This window comes from Daphnia pulicaria, chromosome 6, assembly GCF_021234035.1.
Source record: "Daphnia pulicaria isolate SC F1-1A chromosome 6, SC_F0-13Bv2, whole genome shotgun sequence".
Classification (NCBI taxonomy): Eukaryota; Metazoa; Arthropoda; class Branchiopoda; order Diplostraca; family Daphniidae; genus Daphnia; species Daphnia pulicaria.
This window is the reverse complement of record NC_060918.1, coordinates 4,126,877-4,148,113: the sequence shown is the minus strand read 5'-3', so window position 1 is coordinate 4,148,113 and position 21,237 is coordinate 4,126,877. Positions and strand designations below refer to the sequence as shown.

The window sequence follows — 21,237 nt, the reverse complement described above, 5'->3', positions numbered from 1 at the left end:
TCTTATTTATTAAAAGAATTGCGAAAATAATTACTGATTTTGGTTTAGTGCTTTAATTCTGAAGACGGACGTTATTCACACACATTGAATAATCATACCTTTAATTACTATAGAACATCCTATTGGCAGGGATATGCTGTGTTTTTTCTTAGGAGGAAAATGAAACCCAGTTTGGGGTAAAAGAAAGTGGTAGCAATTTTGCCATAGAGGTCTTCAAGATTTCATTATTTGGCTTGCACAAATAAACATCCAAATTCACATTGAATTCAGCCAGTACCTATAGAGAAAAAAGAGCAACTGCATTATATGCAATACAAACTTGAAACTGCTGACAATAAAACATCTGGTAAAAATCTTATTTATCTTATTTGTCCAATTAATGACTTTAAATTACCTGCCTACAAGCACCACAAGGGCCAACAAATTTGTCTTTCATTTCAGCACAAATTGCAATGCTATTAAATACTTTCTGTCCTTCTGACATAGCTTTACAAATAGCAGATCTTTCTGCACATATTGTTAGACCATATGAAACATTTTCAACGTTGCAACCATCAATTATAGCTCCATCATCACACAACAGGGCAGCACCTACTGCAAATTTGCTGTAAGGGCAATATGCCTTTTCTCTAACTGCTTTGGCTTTGTTGATAATTTTTTGGATTGCTGGATCTAAGTGGGACAAACAAATTTATCACATTTATAATAAAAACAGAAATATTGTGAATTGTTTTTACCTAGAAGATCAAAATCAACTTCTTCATCACAATCTCCCATTTTAAATCAAATAGAAAATTGAAAACAAAACAGGTTTTCTTTGAATTAAAGCCTGCTTAGCCAAACTAAATAAAATAGTAGAAATGCAGAAAATGTTCTATTTTTCTAAATGTTAAAAAAGAAGAATTTTGCAAAATTTTTGCACTCCAAATTTAATGGCAAAAGCTATGGCTAGCCTATTTGACATTGACTCAACCTTGGAAAAAAAACACTCAACTCACAAATTAGTTCCGACTGGCGATTAATGAGATTCCTAACTTGTTATTAGTTTTAAAATATTTAAAATGTAAGCGCACCCCTTGAAAGAATATAAAATTTTAATTAAAGTATTATCGAGTCAATTCGAAATAAATAAAAGCGAAAACGGATTTAGCGAATCACAATGTTATGACGTTTCAAGGATTTTGTGCGTCTGCTACAACACCGGTGGCGCCGGATTGCAACATGTATAGTTGTGCTTCAGAGCAAAAAACGGATGAGGCGGGATGAGGGATGACTGCAAAAAGGCCTTCAGAGCAAAAAACGGATGAGGCGGGATGAGGGATGACTGCAAAAAGGCAGAAAACAGAGGATGGATGGGTTCTTCTTTTGACTTTAACACGCGATATAACAATCAAATGGTCAAGATCATTTCTGGGACCGTATAGAACTTAGTACTATATAGAAATCAAGAAAATCGGGGAAAACCGGGGCAAAAGTCGATGAAATAGCCATAGGATAATGAAACATTGATGGGGAGATTCGATTTTTGCTGCCTAGTGTTTGTTCCTAGGCTGGAGTTCCTTTTTCTTGATTTAAAGGTAATAAACAGTAAACTGGACAATGAGTTTGATGAAAAATTCATTTGACCGCATTTTACTACGGTAGGGCGGGTAGGCTGTCACAAACTAGTTACAGGTCTATATTCGTGTGTACTTCTCAACAACCAAAATGAACTGAATAAAGGTTACATTTTAAATTATTAAGTTGTACCGATTCTTTATTATCTGTTTAATGTGGCAGAATTGTGACACTTTTGGCAGTGAACCCTTTTTTTAAATAACATTTTTTCCCTCTATTTCCATCGATTTATTACTTCCACCTGTAATAAAACCAAAAATCAAAACTCAGTATTCAGACTTATTCACTCCCGGACTGTGTCTTACGTTTTCAAAAATAATTTATTAGCCAGTGGATATACAATCATACAACATATACATTTATCTCATCAAATTCTTGTTTCCGAAGAAGCACTGACAGTTACAACATGTAATTAACTATGAAATTTCTTTAGCGAATATTTTCTGTGCTTTCGAAAATCAACACATAATAAGGTGTGATGACTTGATTGGAAAACAGGCAACTCTCAAACTGCTCGCTAAGTTGAAGGAAAAATTTATTTTGGCTCTGGTTAATACCGTCTTATCTTTCGCATGATGTCTTTCGGTTAATGGGTGTCTTTTTTTCTACATTCCGGACATTAATGGGATGTTTTCTTTTGGAAAACCATGTTTTGTTTTTATAAAAGGCGTTGCTGTAAAATGAGTGTTGCCATTAACACGTATTAACAGACTCACTAAATTGGAAGTTCATCACATATAGGGGTGGAACGATAAACCTAACCGTAGAAAAGCGCGCTTTTGTGTTGTTGGTGGATATGATATGTATATGATATGATTGGGCATGGGATTATTATCTAGCAATAAAAGTATACGTACATCAAGAGACATGGCAGGAAACTAGCGTGCTTCTCGTCCGGGAGTGTTCTGAGCAGTTTTATGCCAGCAAACCACTCCGGTCAAAGCCGCCAGAACTACTGATTGCACTCGGGCCAGCTAAAGGTGATGCAAGCCCGACTGGACGTTTAGGATGAGTCCGCTGCAGTCGGAGCCGGCTTTCACACTCGGTGCTTATAAGGGTTGTGTGTGCGATTGACTAGAATTTTTTTGGCAAATTGCAAGTTCCCCATTGGTCAGTGCAGCTAGCGTGACTAATCGTATCGCGGAAAGCGAAAAAAACTGTAAGGCTATGCTATCAGCGCTGGCAGGGCGTTCTGCCACTCAGTGTTAGTCCTCAGTCCTCCCGACTTATGCATCAGTTTCGTTCTTTTGAATGAATTGGCTACATTGATTATTCGTAAACTTCCGCTCGTTCGCGCTCGTTGAAGAGTTATAGATAAATCAGGACCGCCATGCATCATGGTAGGCCTATTAGGCTACAATAAGCTACACAAAAACAAGAAATGTAGTTGGATATTTTAATTATCGGTATGACGATCACACATTATACAGAACCTCGTTTTTTATCTTGGCTAAATGACAGCAATTCATCATGCTGTTGCCAGTCAACACCTGTACAGTTTTTTGCATGCATGCAGTCGTATTGTGTCTAGCACCGCCGAATGAGAGAATGCTGGGGAAAGTAATTTGATTTGTATTTAAAAAGCTTTGGATGACGTTGTTACTCATTCGTAGTTCCACTTTAATGCTAGCTTTGTTTACGAGCGCGGACCGAATGGAACTGATTTCCGAGCAGACGGAAAGAAGTTTTAGGCTTCAGTTGATTTATTGCTGAAAGGGTAGAGTTAGAAGATTTGAACGACCGCGCGTGAGGCAGCAAGGACGAAAGGGCGCTGGTCTGTACAGGGAAGGTTTTTGAACCAGCATATATCTCACATTCTCACGGCACCGCCACAGACCAATCAGCCATACAGAAGTTAATCGCGTCGGCTCACGTGAAAATGCCAAGATAATTTGAAAATACAAATTCGAAGAATTCCTTGAATCAAACCAAAAAGCTATAATAGATAGCCTAATTTTCTTCCAGCACTGACAGCACTGACGGGGAAATAATGTTTTCGCTGATATTTGCATTCTACCTTGAAAAACCTTGAGAATCTTGAATACCTTGGAATAAGACGCATGTTAAGACGGTTAGGGTGATGGGATTTGAATAAATATACCTTTTTGATGAATCTATCATTTTAAATTGGCTACTCTATTTTGTGAGTTCACGCCCATAAAAACAACTTATTTTTAAGGTGTAAGCCGTTTGTTCGTATATAATACGGTTTGATTTACGAATATATAATTTATTTTTGCTTTGTTGTCCCGAAAGCTCGAAGCCAAACTTTTGTCTTGACTTCACAAGTCTATCAATCATTTTTTTAAAACAATAAATGCAAAGTAACAAAACAATCCCTCTGCCTAATCGATTTTTTAATTATATACGTACACGAGATTTTTTTTAAAAGTAAATAAACGTGATGCGTTGAATAATTCGACTTGATTTACGACAAAAACGGAAGATACTTAAGTTAGGGAGTTCCCTGAAAAATTTAACTAAAAAAAAAATGCACGCAAGAATATAATGAAGATGAAAGTTATAATAAACTAACCGCTTTATGCTGCGATATAAGAAAATTCGTTTTCCATATGTTCTTCTTATAGCGCTTTTAGCTGAATTAACGATTTGCTAATATATATTTGTAACATAATAGGCAATGCTTCCAATAAAACAAATAGACTCAATACATAAATTACATATTATTATTATTAGAGGGTGTGTTACTCGTCTTAAGGCGAGTGTTACCCGTATATTACAGTCAGAAGTATAAAAATAATGAATACAACACTGGACTAGAGATGGGAAAGGGAATATGAAATAAACGCACGAAATGAACGGGTGGTAATGTATGGCGATTTATGAAGATAAAGGAAGAGAGAGAAGATAGAATGCTATGAAAGGGGGTATAAAGATGTAGAAAGGCCTCGAGCGACTAAAAAACATCTGACTGGTACCTCTCGTCCTGAGGCTGAGTACTGTAACGTACGTCTAGCCCCGGTCGAGGCACCAGAGATTATGTGGAGTAGACACGGCCGAAAAAAGAAAAAGAATTAGCAAAAAGTGGAAAAAAAAATAAAGGCCTCAAACGACTAAGAACTGTAACATCTTACTGGTACCTCTCGTCCTGAGGCTGGGTACTGCAAAGTAGCAAGCCCCGGTCGAGGTACCAGAGATTGTGACGAGTAGACACGGCCGAAAAGAATTTGCAAATGGGATAAAAAGAACTGAGTTTTTTTTATCTGGATGGCTTGACCAATCTTTTAGTTTGGGTGATAAAGGTCACGAAGGCCTTCCAAAGTATGGTGTTGCATACAAATTCATTTAGATTGGGTGGCCAGTGTAAGGAAGTTATGTTGACGGCCTTGATCAGAGCAGCGCGCTGCTGTGAAAATTTAATGCATGAGAAAAGGAAATGTTGAGTTGTTTCATCGTCCTGGTTACAAGAGCAGAGTGGAGAAGATTGAACTTTGATCTGGTGTAGAAATTTATAAAGAAAGGAGTGTCCAGATAGCACTTGCATAACTTCAAAAGAGGGGTTGAGTTTGTTCAATGTAAGAGCGGATTGGATAAATGGGAAGAATTCTCTAGTGAGACAGCCGGAAGTACAGATGGACCATTCTTCGTTCCATTGATTTAAGATTAATCTTCTTGTGGTGGCTTTTATTGTTGAAAGGGAGGGAGGATCTGGACGACTAGCGATGACCATTGAGCTCTCTTGGATCTGTTTTCAGCTCTCAGAATCAAATTATGCAGTGTCTCGCCGACAACTTCTTCCCAAAACAACCTATCACATTACCTCAACACTCCTCGTTAGAATCCGAAGTTTATAGACAACTGAACAGCGGCCTCCCATTAGACTATTCTCCACCTATAACTTTGGTTGAAATCCGTGAGAACCTGAAACAACTAAAAAATACCTCCACTCCAGGATCAGATGGTCTCCCGATGATCTGGCTAAAGCTTAGTATCGAGCACGTTATGCCTCTTATCGAATCTATTTTCAATGCCTGCGTCTCTCTCAATTACTTCCCACCTTCCTGGCGATCAGCCAAAGTAATTGTTCTGAAGAAACCAAACAAAGACTGTTACGAGACTGTCAGCAGTTTCCGTCCAATCAGCATCCTAAACAGTCTATCTAAACTATTCGAAAGAATCCTCCATACGAGACTGAAGAAATTAGCAACTGACAATCAATGGTTTAGCCACAATCAGCATGGCTTTCGTGAGGGCAAGTCCACAGAAACTGCGGTTTCAGATCTAGTCAATCATATAGAATGTAGTTGGAAAGCAAAGAAAACGGTAGCGTGTGCTTTTTTAGATATCAAGAGTGCATTCGACGCTGCATGGCACCCAATGATTTTACGTGGACTCATCTGCAAAGATTGTCCAATTTACCTTGTAAAGTTAATTGAGGCTTTCCTTCTTGATCGCACCGCCACTATCTCGTCCGGTGATGAAGAACTTTGTACCACTCTCGAAGTAGGTTGCCCCCAAGGGAGCATTTTGTCACCATTCCTTTGGAACATCCTTCTCGAATCTCTATTCCTACTCTCCTTCAATTTTGACTTCATAATCATTGCATATGCCGACGACATTTTGCTATGTGCCACCAGTGTCTTAGCTCACCTAGCAGTCAGCAACCTCCAATTAATGTGCAACTCTGTGGTTGATTGGGGTCTAAACTCTAAACTCTCCTTTAATGCACTCAAAACTGTGTTTATGGTTTTCTCTCGTAAACAATTTGATCGATCTGCTTTCTGCCTTGTCATAAACAACGTTAGCATCCCTCACTCTAGAGAATGTCGCTATCTAGGTCTCATAATAGATGAGAAACTGAACTGGCGGGCCCACATTGCTAAAATTTGTACGGAGGCAACCAAAACCTTCAATACTATCAAAAGATGCTTCCGGCTATCCTGGGGCCTCTCACGCTCCAAACTTCTCCTCCTCTACAATGCGGTAATCATTCCAAAAATCTCGTATTGCTGTCCGTGTTGGGTTTCCGCAACCAAATTCTCCTGGTGCAGGAAGAAGTTGCGCAGTTTTCAGCGACCAATTGCTACGAGCATCTGTCGAGCCTTCAAAAGCACGTCTGGTCAGGCGGGCTTCGTTCTGGCTTCGACAACTCCATTAGACCTTAAACTTATTGAAATCACTTGTAATAGGTTCTTGGCGGGTGCTCCAATTCCAGTCTCTTCATCGTCGGTGATCGCATAAATTACATATAATATACTGATTGACGCAAACATATTTGGCGTTCTTCAATATACCTAGAATTAAACGGCAAACCCACACTTGATCACATAATTTGTTAATCGAGAATTCCTCCTGCCATCTGTGTAACAAGACTCAAGATTTATAGATTAGTATATATTTCCTTATTTTTTAAAAAAGCAGATAGATTCGTTAGTAGGCAAACTGACTGTGCTGCAATTATATTTATTTAAACACGAAAACGCAGTAGTTAAAGTGTATATTTTAAATGACGGAATATAGCAAACGGCAATCGCAAAATTGCTTTTTGCTTTATTGAATGGTGTTTTAAATTAGTCGTCTCCGGCCTGTTATTTAAATTTAATAGTTTTGACTGCTGTTGATGGGATACGTGGGATTACACTTTTTGATCTCTTCCCACAACAAATGAAAAAGCTACGTTTAAACTATGCATTAAAATTTATCCTTTTATCACACATCAAATGCATTTATAACAACGTACGAAGTGCAGCCAAAGTCTTACTTTAACATGTTAACTTATTAATGAATCCCTGCTGTTCCTTCAAGTGATACATTGCCAAATAAAATAAATAAAGATAATTGAAAGATGTAGAATCCAGCAGTTTAGGCCTATTATACACGCACGCAGATGACAGAGCCGGGCAGGGCGATGCATATCTTATAATGTCAGACATTAATTATTATATGAAGAATAAGTCCGCTGGTTTTTTTTTTGGCAAACGCAATAAATTCAGTAACATAATTGATGCGTCTAGGATTGGGAAAAAAATAATTATAACAATACGTCAACTGACGGGTATAATATGCAATTATTATGCAGCACATTTTTTAAAATATTTTATATAAAAGCGATACAGCCAGGGCCACTCTAATACTTTATATAGCCATCTCTTCATAGAATTGTACCCAGCAGCAATGTTATCACAATTGTACACCATAGCACAAATCAAAAGCAGCAGCGACTGATTCGCAATAATCCAAGCAAGGTTGAATGCTACAAAGAAATAAGCTGCTGCGTTCATACCCTGAAACAAACAATGTCTTTATAATGGAGCAGTAGGAAGGAAAGCGAATGTTAATACAGAGAATGTCATTACTATTGTATAGTGCGTTACTTGTATTTTGTTTGACCAGCAGCTGCAGAGGAGAAGGAAGTCAGGAATATGAAGTGCCATATTCTACTTTACACATACAAATACCATATGCCGATTATTACGTCTTATTGCGCATATTAACAGCCTCCTATCCACAGCTAAAAGAAATCCATAGACAGAATTCACAAAAAGGTAGATTCTCAAAAGGCAACTTTTAAATATTCGCTATCAAATTGGTTTTCGATTTCAAATAAGTATATACCTTATAAAAAGTACCCTATAGGGTACACGTCATGCAAAAAATATATGAAAATAATGTTATTAACCTAGTATGTATAGAGCTAACGCAACTCTTTATTTTAAAACTGCATCACAACATTATCTTCATACACTATTTATATATATATATAGTCGTTTGCTATACTTATAGGCTGCAAATGTATACACACATAGTTATCTATTTTGAAGAAAATAGGATTTTTTTAAGTTTTTCTTTGCGATAACTCAAACGTGAGTTATCGCAAAAAAGGGGATCACTTTGGCCCGTAAGCCGCCGTGTTAAAAGCGCGGAAACACTCGTCGTGTTTCCAAACTTAGGGTGGGTACTGTACTTTATACGAAAACTAAAAAAAAGGAAAATTTTAAGTTATATACAGTGGGTACCGAAAGTATCCGAGGATCAGTGGGGAAAATGCGTTTTTAAAAATGTCCCCATTATTGAATTCTCAAGAGGGAAAAAAATGGAAAAATTATAATCCATGTTTTGATATTTTATTTCATTACTATAAATGAAATAATAAAAATGTGATCTTATGACCACACATATTCCAGCTCAAATGCTTAACTGCAGGTCTTTTTTAAGACCTTTCCCACCTTATATTTCCCAAAGAATAACACGCATCGAAAGTAAGTCCATTCCCTACTAATTCTCTTGACCGTGTACAGAAACTTAAGCAACGCGATAAAAACCTCATATCGCGTTGTTGAAAAATCCCCCCCCCCAAAAAAAAAAATCACATCAAAGCCCGCCCTAATATGAACAACAGGAAAAAATTTCATTGAATTCCATTGAGAATTCAATTAATGGGAGCGTTTCTAAAACGCGTTTTCCCTACTGATCCTCTCAGCCGTATGGATACTTTTTGTACCCACTGTACACTGGAAAAATAAATCGTTTTTATGATTAATTTGATCAAAATTGAGGTGTCAAATCATTCCTTTATGTTGGCTGTTATAAGAACGATTGTGGCTCCCATAAGAACTACAAAGAAGAGCAACTTACTCCATTGTAGGGGCTCATTGGTTATTACTTATTTTGGGGCATTCTGATTTTCATTTTATAACATAAATAACGCTTTGAATAAAAACTGACATTTTTTAAAAAGAATAAACACGAAAGTATATGTTATTTTTAAGACTTAAAGACATTTCAAATGCATTGATATAAGTTAATGGGAGAGAAAATAAAAATAAAAATTAGGACAATCAGGACAAACCCGGACAAACCTCCCCTACCCTGACATCTGAGTTGTTTAAACAATACTAGTTGATAACCTATTAAAAAATAATCATACAGTTGTTTCTTCCCCTTCGTGCGTTCATTTAAAATATTTGTAGGTATAAGTTTCAAATAAAATGTCATGATCATAATTACAAACTTTGACAACAAAAATGTCAGAACAGTTGCCCAGCTGATAATAAGTAATGAAGAATTATATCTTTTTGCAATACAAGAAAACAAGCCATTCATGCCAATTGCTGTGTATCCAATAAATGATAAATCACCAGTAATCGGACATATTCTACAAGGAAACCAAGATTCTGGATTCCTCAAAGGAACAACAGGTAGAATATTCTTCTGGGGCTTCGAATATGAATATGCCTTATTGCTTGATGACGAGAAATTTTATGTTTGCTACTAGAACAAAATGACGTACGTAACTGCATTGATTGTTTTTTAGATAAGGATACCAGTCTTGCTGTTCCTATTGCCACTTACCTCATCAATCACCCGTCACTTACAAATGATACAAGATATATTATTCAAGGCAAGTATATATAACAATAATAAATATAGGGGAGAGTGGGGTGAACTAGGACAGTGGGTGAAGTGGGGCAGTGGGGGAGGGGGGGAAATAGTAAACTATTATTTTTAAATTGCCAAAAACCTAACCAAAAAATGGACAATTTATTCTTTTTCTAAAGATAAAAAGTTTGTAAAGTATGGTTAATAAATCTAGAGTTTATTAAGAAAATAAAAAACAGTATTTTTTTTCGTTAAACATTTTGCCGTCATTTAGCGTTTCCCATTAAAACTATCCCAAAATTTATTACTTTAAACATACAGAAATATTTTTTATCCATTTATTTGCCGTTTGCACCAAAGATTTTTATTTTATGAGAATTTTTTCGAGCATGACGGCATTTTTACCATAGGTCATTGTTTGTGTGGGTTGCTACAGCTGATCTATCCGAAATGAGATATCAGCATCAGGGGATATCAGGTTTTAGTAGACTTAGATTGGACCTACGAGTTTAATTTTTTTTGTTCGGAAAGACAAATGAATACTCTTTATCCATGATTTTTTACTTTAAACAATGTGAAAGGGTTCTGTATTTTATTGCATCGTTTTTAAACATTGAATCACATCAAACTAAGTCTACGGCTCTTCCCTAGCAAGACAGGTTTTCTAATATCGAAAAACGATTAGTACAGGGTTGTAGATCTTTTTACGCTGATAATTTTTTATATGGGGTTTAGGGTGTGCAAGTGAGCGGAAGTGCCCGTAAAACGCGTTCAAAGTTTTGAGTTTTACGGAGCTGACGCGCAGCCCAAGCCGGCCAGAAAGGGGGGTCGAGCGGGGCGTACCATGGGTGGCGCGTACCCATGGGAGAGGGGACAGTGAAGGGGGGGTATACCTGGGCCATACTATACCAGCCCATGTTTCCCACAGCTCACATATTACCGGTGGTCTAGTGGTCAGCGTCCCGGGCTGATATGTCGAAGGACCGAGGTTCGAATCTCGGCCAAGTCGAATGAGCGGGACACCGTAAGGCCAATCTCGCGCGGGTTAAAACACCACTTTTGGACGGGGGTGATCCAATACCTGTGGTGGGTACTGTATATTCTCCCCTTGTGATTCTAATTCAAATGTTTAGACTGTGTAATATTACAATTACAATTACAAAAATCGAATTAAATTTTATAGTGAAATTTGTTCAGTACACTTATTTGTTCAATTTTTTCCCCTATAAAGGTCCACCTGGTCCACCTGGTCCACCCGGTCCACCTGGAAAAGGTATTCGTGGTGAACCTGGTCCTCCAGGGCGTATTGGTTCTCCTGGTATTGCTGCACGGCAAGACACAGTTGGACAAAAAGGAGAGAAAGGAGATGCAGGAAGCAATGGTGAAATTGGCCTAAAGGGAGAAAAGGGAGATACTGGTGTGGGAACAACTGGTGAAATGGGAATTAAAGGGGATAAGGGAGATATCGGAATCAAGGGAGATATCGGAGTTGGAAACACCGGACCTAAGGGTGATAAGGGAGAATTTGGTAAGTTTGCAAATAAAAGCTTATTTTCTTATTAGGGGGTAAGGAAGGACTGGGAAAGTAAAAATCTATTTGATACAATTTCATTTTTTAAGCATTTGAATCAGTGATCCCTGTGTGAGTGGGCAATTGATTGGAAATAAATTGTCTCTCTATAGGATCTAAGGGGGATACAGGTTTAACAGGTGAAATCGGACCAAGGGGAGACAAAGGAGATGTCGGAATTAAGGGTGAAATTGGAGTTGGAGATCCCGGAACTAAGGGTGATAAGGGAGAATCAGGTTAGTATTTAACAAAACTTATTCGATTATGGTGATATTTGAAATAGAAAAGAATTAAACATTGATTTTACTTTGTTGTTACTAGGATCAAAGGGAGACACAGGTTTAACTGGCGAACCCGGAGTAAAGGGTGATAGCGGACCCAAAGGTGACAAGGGGGATATCGGTGTCAAGGGAGATATTGGAGTTGGAGAAGCCGGACCTAAGGGTGATAAGGGGGATATGGGTAAGAAAACGTTTAAAAATATATTTTTTAAATTCAATGATTCATCAATCGATTGCCTTATAAATATTTAAATTGTCAATTATTGAAATATATGTTAATTTTTTTTAAGGATTAAAGGGAGATGCTGGTTTAACTGGTGAAATTGGAGTTAAGGGTGATAGTGGGACTAAAGGTGAGAAAGGAGAAATCGGAGTTGGGAATACTGGTGATGTTGGACCTAAGGGAGACAAAGGAGATGTTGGAGTGAAGGGTGACATTGGAATTGGAGAACTTGGACCTAAGGGTGATAAAGGAGAATTGGGTTAGTATAAAATAAAATAATTGATTTCGGTTTCACCATTTTAATATATTTTTTACAGCACAAATTATCAATTTCTTTTTGAAATTTCTTTTTATTTTAATAATAGGATTAAAGGGAGACACAGGTTCAGTTGGTGATAACGGAATGAAGGGTGATAGTGGACCCAAAGGTGAAAAGGGTGAAATTGGAGTTGGAAACACTGGGGATGTCGGACCTAAGGGGGATAAAGGAGATATCGGTATCAAAGGAGAAATCGGAGTTGGAGACGCCGGGCCTAAGGGGGATAAAGGAGAATTGGGTAAGTTGGAGCAAGAATCACCATAAAAAATATTTTTTTAGGGAGAATTGGTTAGTACAAACACCAGGTGGAAATATTTCAAGTTTTGACAAGGAAAAACTTTATCCATGTTTGAATGTACAATTTAAATAGAAACTATTATTTTTGTTACTAGGATCAAAGGGAGATACCGGTTTAAGTGGTGTTTCCGGTAATAAGGGTGAAAGTGGATCCAAAGGTGAGAAGGGAGAAATTGGAGTGGGAAACACTGGTGATGTTGGACCTAAGGGAGACAAAGGAGATGTCGGAGTCAAGGGTGAAACCGGAATAGGAGACCCTGGTCCTAAGGGTGATAAGGGAGAATTAGGTAAGTTTGCAAATGAATCCTTATTTCCGTACTTCATTGTTCAGCAATTAAAAAACTTTCTTTAATTGATTTATCAATGAATTGAATGCAACATATGTTTTTTTTTCTAATGTTTCAACTAGGGTCAAAGGGAGATACAGGTTCAACTGGCGATTCCGGGGTTAAGGGTGACAGTGGACCCAAAGGCGATAAAGGAGATATTGGCATGAAAGGAGAAATCGGAGTTGGGGACGTCGGACCAAAGGGTGATAAGGGAGAATTAGGTAAGTTTAGGTAGTTTAGCAAGAATCATATTTTTTTTTTTTTTTAAATGCGTTCTCAAACTTGGTTGTTACCTTCGCTCTACTATACAGGTGGATACTTAGATAGATTTAAAACGAGTGGTCAGTACAAATGGCAAATAGGAGAGAGAGAGACAGTTATAGGAGCAGGGGAGCGTTTCATACTAAGATTGGATGGCTGCATATATGTAAAATTCTTATGTGTAAGGTGGTGGTTGGAGGATAATAGCGCAGGGAGTCTGATAAAAAATACGGCTGGTGGATATTAAATTGGAAGACTGATTTAGTGATAGTGATACAGTGATAAAGTGATAGATTTCGTATGTAATGTTACGTGAGTTGGACAGTGGATTGACTTTGGACATTGGCTTTGGATTGAGGTAACGATAGGGAGTGCATTGGCCATGGGCGGTACTTCGAATTTTCAGCCTTTCGGACGACCAGATGAATATTTTGAATGCATTCCATATGTTTCGGTTCTTTGGGATGAAAGAAGATGAAATCATATATTTTTTAATTTTTGCATAATATAAGATACGTTTCTATGATATTTATGTTTATTATATCGCATTATATACGTTTGAATTAGCAATGGGATTGATTTTTGTTTGTTTTTAATAGGATCAAAAGGAGATACAGGCTTAACTGGAGAAACCGGAAATAAGGGTGATAGTGGACCCAAAGGCGAGAAGGGAGAAATTGGTGTTGGAAACACTGGTGATGTCGGACCTAAGGGAGACAAAGGAGATGTCGGAGTAAAGGGTGAAAATGGAATTGGAGACCCCGGGCCCAAGGGTGATAAGGGAGAATTAGGTAAGTGTAAAAATAAACTTAATTTTGATTTTCTGGTTGGATGTTAGCAACGAGTCCACCACTCAATGAGGTCGGATTTGGGGGTTTGGGGGGGGGGGTTACTTTTTGGATATCGACGACTAGGCAATGGTCAAGCAAATAGTCAAATCTGCGATTGTTTAGCTAGAATAGTTTTTTAGTTATTTAAGAAACCCTAAGGGGTTGTCAGAAATTGTTATGTTTTTTTTCTGCTTTTTACGTCAGTTTTTGGGCGAACCAGAAGGTTAAAAAAAAAAACAATTTTACAGGATCAAAGATTCTGCTCCCCTCCACCTGAGCTTTATTAGCAGATATTCACCTTTAAAAATCGTCTCAAATTTTGGGCAAGTTTCCAGCGTTGTTCGACCACATCCAACTTCATCCTGCTTGATGAAAACCTAGCGAACGATATTAAAAAGGCACGGGAAATTAAAAGGGCATTAGAATTTTAAATTGTTTAATTTTATTTAGAATTTTTTCAAGTTCAATTCTAAATAACCAGAAAAAGAAATATTCCCATCTATCTGGCAGAAATCTGGCTTGATTGAGTGGTAAACTCGTGTTAAAATATATATATTTTTTTTTTTTCAATTTTGGTTTCTAGGTTCGAAGGGAGATACAGGATTAACTGGCGATTCTGGAGTGAAGGGTGATATTGGACCCAAAGGTGACAAAGGAGAAATCGGAGTTGGCAACACTGGAGATGTTGGACCTAAAGGAGACAAAGGAGATATTGGAGTAAAGGGTGAAATCGGAATAGGAGACACTGGACCTAAGGGTGATAAGGGTGAATTGGGTTAGTATAAATATTTTTTGTATTTTTTAAATGTTTAGCTATCAAATGCATTATCCATGATTTGAGTTAAAAATTGATTTTCATTGTTTTCTGTTCATAGGATCAAAGGGAGATACAGGTTCACCTGGAGATACAGGAATTAAGGGTGATAGTGGACCCAAAGGTGAGAAAGGAGAAATCGGCGTTGGAAACACTGGTGATGTTGGACCTAAAGGAGACAAAGGAGATCTTGGAGTTAAGGGGGAAATCGGTATAGGAGACGCTGGGCCTAAGGGTGATAAGGGTGAATTGGGTTAGTATAAATACAGATTTTCTTATTTTGTGGTTCATCAGCTGTTAATTTTTCTTCTTCAAAATAAATTTTTTATTAATTTTTTTAAACTTTATTTTTTATTTTTTACTAGGTTCAAAGGGAGATACAGGTTTAATTGGCGAATCCGGAGTAAAGGGTGATATTGGACCCAAAGGTGATAAGGGAGAAATTGGAGTTGGAAATACTGGTGATATTGGACCTAAGGGGGATAAGGGAGATATCGGTATCAAAGGAGATATTGGAGTTGGTGACGCTGGACCAAAGGGTGATAAGGGAGAATTGGGTTAGTATTAAAATATATTTTTACATTTCAATCTTAAGGAATAAATAGATAAGTATATTTACAAATTTGAACATTGATTTTGAAAATTAGGAACAAAGGGAGATACAGGTTCAACTGGTGAAATCGGAAATAAGGGGGACAGTGGACCCAAAGGTGAGAAGGGAGAAATTGGCGTTGGAAACACTGGTGATGTTGGACCTAAGGGAGACAAAGGAGATGTTGGAGTCAAAGGTGAAATCGGAATTGGAGACCCTGGACCTAAGGGTGATAAGGGAGAATTGGGTAAGTACAAAACACTTTTAAAATTTGAGTGGTTAAGCCCTTTAATACTATTTAAAAAAAAATTAAAATAAACTTGAAACATCTTTGGAAATTTTTGTTGGAAGGATCGAAGGGAGATACAGGTTTAACTGGGGAATTTGGAGTAAAGGGTGATATTGGACCCAAAGGTGACAAGGGAGAAGTCGGAGTTGGAAACACTGGTGATGTCGGACCTAAAGGAGATAAGGGAGATTTCGGTATCAAAGGAGAAATCGGAGTTGGAGACGCCGGACCTAAGGGGGATAAGGGAGATTTGGGTTAGTATACAAAAACCATGTTTTTCAAGATTTGGCAATGATCTGAATTACTTGGTTAGCATTATTCATTCTTTTAATATTTTTATTTCATAGGATCGAAGGGAGAAATAGGTTTAACCGGCGATATCGGAGTAAAAGGTGATAGTGGACCCAAAGGTGATAAGGGAGAAATTGGAGTTGGAAACACTGGTGATGTTGGACCTAAGGGAGATAAGGGAGAGGTTGGAGTCAAAGGTGAAACTGGAGTTGGAGACCCTGGTCCTAAGGGCGATAAGGGAGAATTGGGTTTGTATAATATCAACTTATTATTTTTTCGGTGGTTGAAAAATGAAAAGCCTTTTCCATGATTTATATGGAAATAACTGGAAAATGAATAAAAACTTATTTAGCTTTGTTGTTATTAGGATCAAAGGGAGACACAGGTTTAACTGGCGATATAGGAAATAAGGGTGATAGTGGCACCAAAGGTGACAAGGGAGATATCGGCGTCAAGGGCGAAATTGGAGTTGGAGAACTGGGACCAAAGGGAGATAAGGGAGAATTGGGTGAGTGTAACTAATTTCTTTTGATACTTTATGATATAGCATTCAAATTAGTTATCCATGTTTGAACTGGCAATTTATTTTTATTAATAGGACCAAAGGGAGATACAGGTTCATCTGGAGATTCAGGAAATAAGGGTGATAGTGGACCCAAAGGCGAAAAGGGAGAAATTGGAGTAGGAAACACTGGCGATGTTGGACCTAAGGGAGATAAGGGTGATGTCGGAGTCAAAGGGGAAATCGGAATTGGAGACCCTGGACCTAAGGGTGATAAGGGAGAATTGGGTAAGTTTAGCAAGAATCATCATACAAAATATTTTAAGCAGATTTTAGGGTTCATCGTTTTAATGTCCTTTTTTACTAAATGAAGTGTTTGAGACCATTTAAAAATATTTTCGCCACTATTAGGATCAAAGGGAGATACAGGTTTACCTGGTGATTTTGGAGTCAAGGGTGATAGTGGACCCAAAGGTGACAAGGGAGAAATTGGGGTTGGAAACACTGGTGATATCGGTCCCAAGGGAGACAAGGGAGATATCGGTATCAAAGGAGATATTGGAGTTGGAGATGCTGGACCTAAGGGTGATAAAGGAGAATTGGGTAAGTTTAGCAAAACTCATCATAAAAAATAGTTTTACCAGGGACCATTGGGCTAGTACAAAAAACAGGTGTTTTTTATGTTTAGCAATCAAATTCGTTATCCGAGATTTGAGTTGCAAATTGATTTACATTTTTTCTGTGACACAGGTTTCAGGAACACAGGTTTAACTGGCGAAAATGGAGTTAAGGGTGAAAGTGGTCCCAAAGGTGACAAGGGAGGAACCGGATTTGGAGACCCCGGACCAAAGGGGGATAAGGGGGAATTGGGTTAGTTAGACAAATTTATATTTTATTTTCATGGAATTCCGCTATCCATGTTTGACTTGCCTATTGATTTTTAAATTATTTTATTTGTTAATAGGATCAAAGGGAGATCCAGGTTTAAATGGCGATATCGGTGACAAGGGTGATAGTGGATCCAAAGGTGAGAAGGGAGAAATTGGTGTTGGAAACACTGGTGATGTCGGACCAAAGGGAGATAAGGGAGATATAGGTAAATATAGAAATACGTTTATAATGAGTTTAATAGGTAAGAAAGTTTAGAAAATACAAATCCTTAAATTCTTACGATAAAAGTATTTTTCTTTGTTTTTTTTTTTTACCAATGATTTAACCAAAAAAATTTACTTTATATTTGTTTGAAACATGGTATTACCTAAATGTTTAATCTGGTATAAAATTTATAGGAGAAACTGGTCTAGCTGGCACAACCGGATTATCAGGCGAAAAGGGAGACATTGGACCAAAGGGAGACACCGGAGAAAAGGGAGACATTGGTTCATCGAATGGAATAAAGGGAGATGTTGGCCCCCAGGGAGATATCGGACCCCCAGGGGAAACAGGCCCGAAGGGAGATATTGGACCATCGGGACCTAGGGGACCATCTGGTTTAAATGGAACAAAAGGAAACAAGGGTGGCATTGGACCAACTGGCTCTAAAGGCTCATTAGGGCAGTTGGGTCCCTCTGGGGCCAAGGGTACTACAGGACAAGCTGGAGCGACTGGTCCCACTGGGTCAAAGGGTTCTACAGGAAAAACTGGCGCTGTAGGTCCTGCTGGACCCAAGGGGGCCAAGGGCTCAACTGGAGCTAAGGGAGACAGAGGGGCGACGGGATAATTCAAATGCGACGATCTTGCTTTGATTTTTTTGTGTTTAACGTAAACATGTACTTGAAATAAAGAAAACATAAACAAACATCGCTTTGTTCTTTGACTAAAATTTTTACAATAAGATTGAGATGAACATAACCACGTCATTTTATAAAAGTATGGATAATTTTTCTATGGATTAAATTTGCAAGGTGAAAAATAAATTAACAATAGTAGGTTTACTCTAACACGCCACTTTGTGGCCGAGTTTCCGGATTGGTTTTTGAATCCGTTTTTGTTTTTGAATCCACTTTTTGGTGGTAGGGGAGAGCGGGGTCATATTTATGACGGATGGGTATCGTTTGATTATCGAAATGAGTATCGATCGATGAACGATACCGATACTTTTAAGAAAAGAAAAGTAGCTGAAGCAGACGAATTTGTAATAGCTGCGATTCTTAATATCATCAGTTTAGTGAATTTTAAACTGAGTTTTTCATTTCAAATGTCTTCCAACGTCCGATCTAGTGTTTTTTTTTCGAGTATTTGGGCCTGCAAAAAAGGCCGAAATTTGTTTCTTTGTTTGTCTCAACTGCCAAGAAAAAAATAGCGGTTGTCTTCGCACCTAAAGCATCAACGATAAATCGCGCCCAAATATCTACAGTAAATTCAAAGTTAGCATCCAGGTTTGCTTTTGTAATTTTAATCAGACTGTGATAGAATTGGAAGTAAACGAAAGCTGAATAAAATTGAGACTAAAGATGGAAGTTTGAGCCGTCAAGTTATGCATTAGAAGATTCCTTACAATGTAAGTCTTTATAATCTTTAAATGTAAGCCTAAGAAGCCTAAAAGTTTCCCAATTTTTTTCCTCAAAGAATCAAAATTCTATCGATTATTGTATTGCCGATGAAATGTTTTCCCTTTATTTTTCGATAACCGAACATGAAAAAAACGAACAATCACTATCGTTAACGAACATACTTTTTTATTATTGTTCCCAACCCTGTACAGAACACGTACCAAACAGGACAGTAGCAGGGTTTGGTGATGATGAACTGTGGTGGGAAAAAACACTGGGATGTTGTCAATGTCAATTTCTATATGTGACAAAAAATCATCGTTAAATTCTTAAAAACACAACTGACACACTAAGCATAGCAAACTGACTTACATACTTTTCTTGTGAATCCTCCGATGAACCTTCCGTCTTTTATTCTAAAATTTGGATCAATTCCACCGAATCTAGCGGAAAAAAACAATAAATTATAAATTTAAAAACGGTGTGTTTGGGTAAATTGTTGAATACATATTTTTCTCATAGCTGTTATTCTAGTGATTTAGAAGAAGGCACACATAAAAAAAATAAAATGAGGAAATACAATAGACGACTAAAAAGCGATCAATGTTTAGTAGAATGTATTATGTATTATTTTATATATATTATGTATATTATGTATTATATAAGAATGTATTATTTTTTTCATTCCTTTTTCTACCACTTATCCTACTTTTCATGCTACGAAATTCTCGTAGAGCATTTGGCGGCAATATTTGTCCGGTCAAATTTTGTAGGTCTTTCTTAAGGCCGCAGGCATATTGAATAACGAGCTTCTCTATGTGACTACTAGATGGCGCCACCACTAGGGTTGGCCCGTGGACCCGGCAGTTCGACCCGTCGCCAGCCACGTACAAAAAATGCCTCGGTGGGTTGATATTTTTTTTTTTTTTTTTTCTTAAGCCCGGGCTGTGGCCCGGGTTTACATAACCCGGACCACAGCCCGTTTTAGCTCTATCGCGATCCAACAATAGACTCTATTGTTGGATCGAATTGAATTGAATAGAGGAAGATCTTAACGCGTACCCCCCCCCTTGTTTGCGAACGCACTCTTGCGGATTTTGCCATGTTTGCCCCGTGTTCGTTTTTCCCCCGTGCATTTCTTATAAGGGAAAATGGTATCTCGCGAAACCATTAATTGTAAATTAACAGTTTACTCTAGGATCTCGGGAATAATTTTAATAGAAAGGTAAGTGAATAAGCTTTATTCTAGTATTCATTGTTGTGACTTATTTGAATGAAAATACGTCAAATTTAAATTTATTTCCTATTGTTTACGGTTTTAGAAACCGAATCTTCAGAGAATCGGCTCGAGGGAAGACAAGGGAGAACAGGAAAGTATGAAAAAGGGGGGCTACTTTCCTCTTCATGGAATTAAAAAAATAAAATATAAAAAAAACACGAGCCATTCGGCACTCGTCAGTTTTTACTTGTGACATGTATTGCGCATGTTAGGCTACACATACAAGGTCAACTTAAGTTTGTGTTCTTTTTGGGTCTCGCTTGTTCTCACAGGCTTTGGGATGCTTGTTGACAGCCTCTGTAGGGAAATGTTTCAAAAACACCTGTACAGAACTATAATAACGTCAAAACAGAAATTGGTCCTACCCTTCAGCTCTCAGTAACCGAAGCTTCTCCTGGTCGTTTCTTGCAACCGCGCATATGTAATCAATAACCGTTGAAAACTAATTTAAAACGTTCATCTCAACACGTTTGACTTTGAAGAGGTGAGGGGAATCGGGGTTAACTCACGAAACCAGGATTGTTTCTCGGCATTCGCGAACGGGAGTGGCCAAACAGCCTAGAGATCTTTACCAACATCGCCCAGTTTAGGCTGGTGTAGCACTGTTGGATCAGCGATTTGATGCAGCCGTGCGATAGCCCTGTTATCCATCGTTGTCTCCGTGTGGGTGCAAATCTTTTGCAAGGGGACAGATCACACCCAGGCATACGTCCTTTCAAGACTGCTGGGAAACACCGACGAAACGCATTCTTGGTTTTGCATAAACAGGACTTCTGGCATCGGTAACAAACCACATAGCGTGATGCCCTATATGGTCCAGGTTGTGTCTCACGCAATGATCCACTGTCAAGCCGAGATTGTCAGCTTTTCTCGACAGCTTCAGCCGTTTTACTTGAGAGAAATAAATAAAA

General features: G+C 38.0%; 2 protein-coding genes and 1 long non-coding RNA gene across 3 annotated transcripts; 2 read left to right on the top strand and 1 right to left on the bottom strand.

Moving 5' to 3' along the window:
• Nucleotides 1–37: 37 nt before the first annotated feature.
• Nucleotides 38–1,198, bottom strand: LOC124342462 (cytidine deaminase-like). Its single transcript, XM_046795456.1, has 3 exons — nt 738–1,198; nt 395–672; nt 38–277 (listed from the first exon to the last, which is right to left on the bottom strand). The coding sequence occupies exons 1-3, from the start codon at nt 775–777 to the stop codon at nt 149–151; spliced, it is 447 nt and encodes a 148-aa protein (XP_046651412.1). The 5' UTR covers nt 778–1,198; the 3' UTR covers nt 38–148.
• Nucleotides 1,199–7,975: 6,777 nt separating this feature from the next.
• Nucleotides 7,976–9,980, top strand: LOC124342510. The gene is made up of 3 exons (XR_006918892.1): nt 7,976–8,123; nt 9,666–9,776; nt 9,893–9,980. It is a non-coding gene; the product is annotated as an uncharacterized LOC124342510 (long non-coding RNA).
• Nucleotides 9,981–10,929: 949 nt separating this feature from the next.
• Nucleotides 10,930–18,332, top strand: LOC124341720 (collagen alpha-1(IV) chain-like). The gene is made up of 21 exons (XM_046794655.1): nt 10,930–10,945; nt 11,189–11,485; nt 11,641–11,763; nt 11,849–11,989; nt 12,099–12,290; nt 12,397–12,588; nt 12,743–12,934; nt 13,057–13,197; nt 13,837–14,028; nt 14,651–14,842; nt 14,943–15,134; nt 15,247–15,438; nt 15,529–15,720; nt 15,825–16,016; nt 16,110–16,301; nt 16,421–16,561; nt 16,652–16,843; nt 16,967–16,984; nt 17,321–17,425; nt 17,520–17,651; nt 17,845–18,332. The coding sequence occupies exons 1-21, from the start codon at nt 10,930–10,932 to the stop codon at nt 18,273–18,275; spliced, it is 3,657 nt and encodes a 1,218-aa protein (XP_046650611.1). The 3' UTR covers nt 18,276–18,332.
• Nucleotides 18,333–21,237: the final 2,905 nt, after the last annotated feature.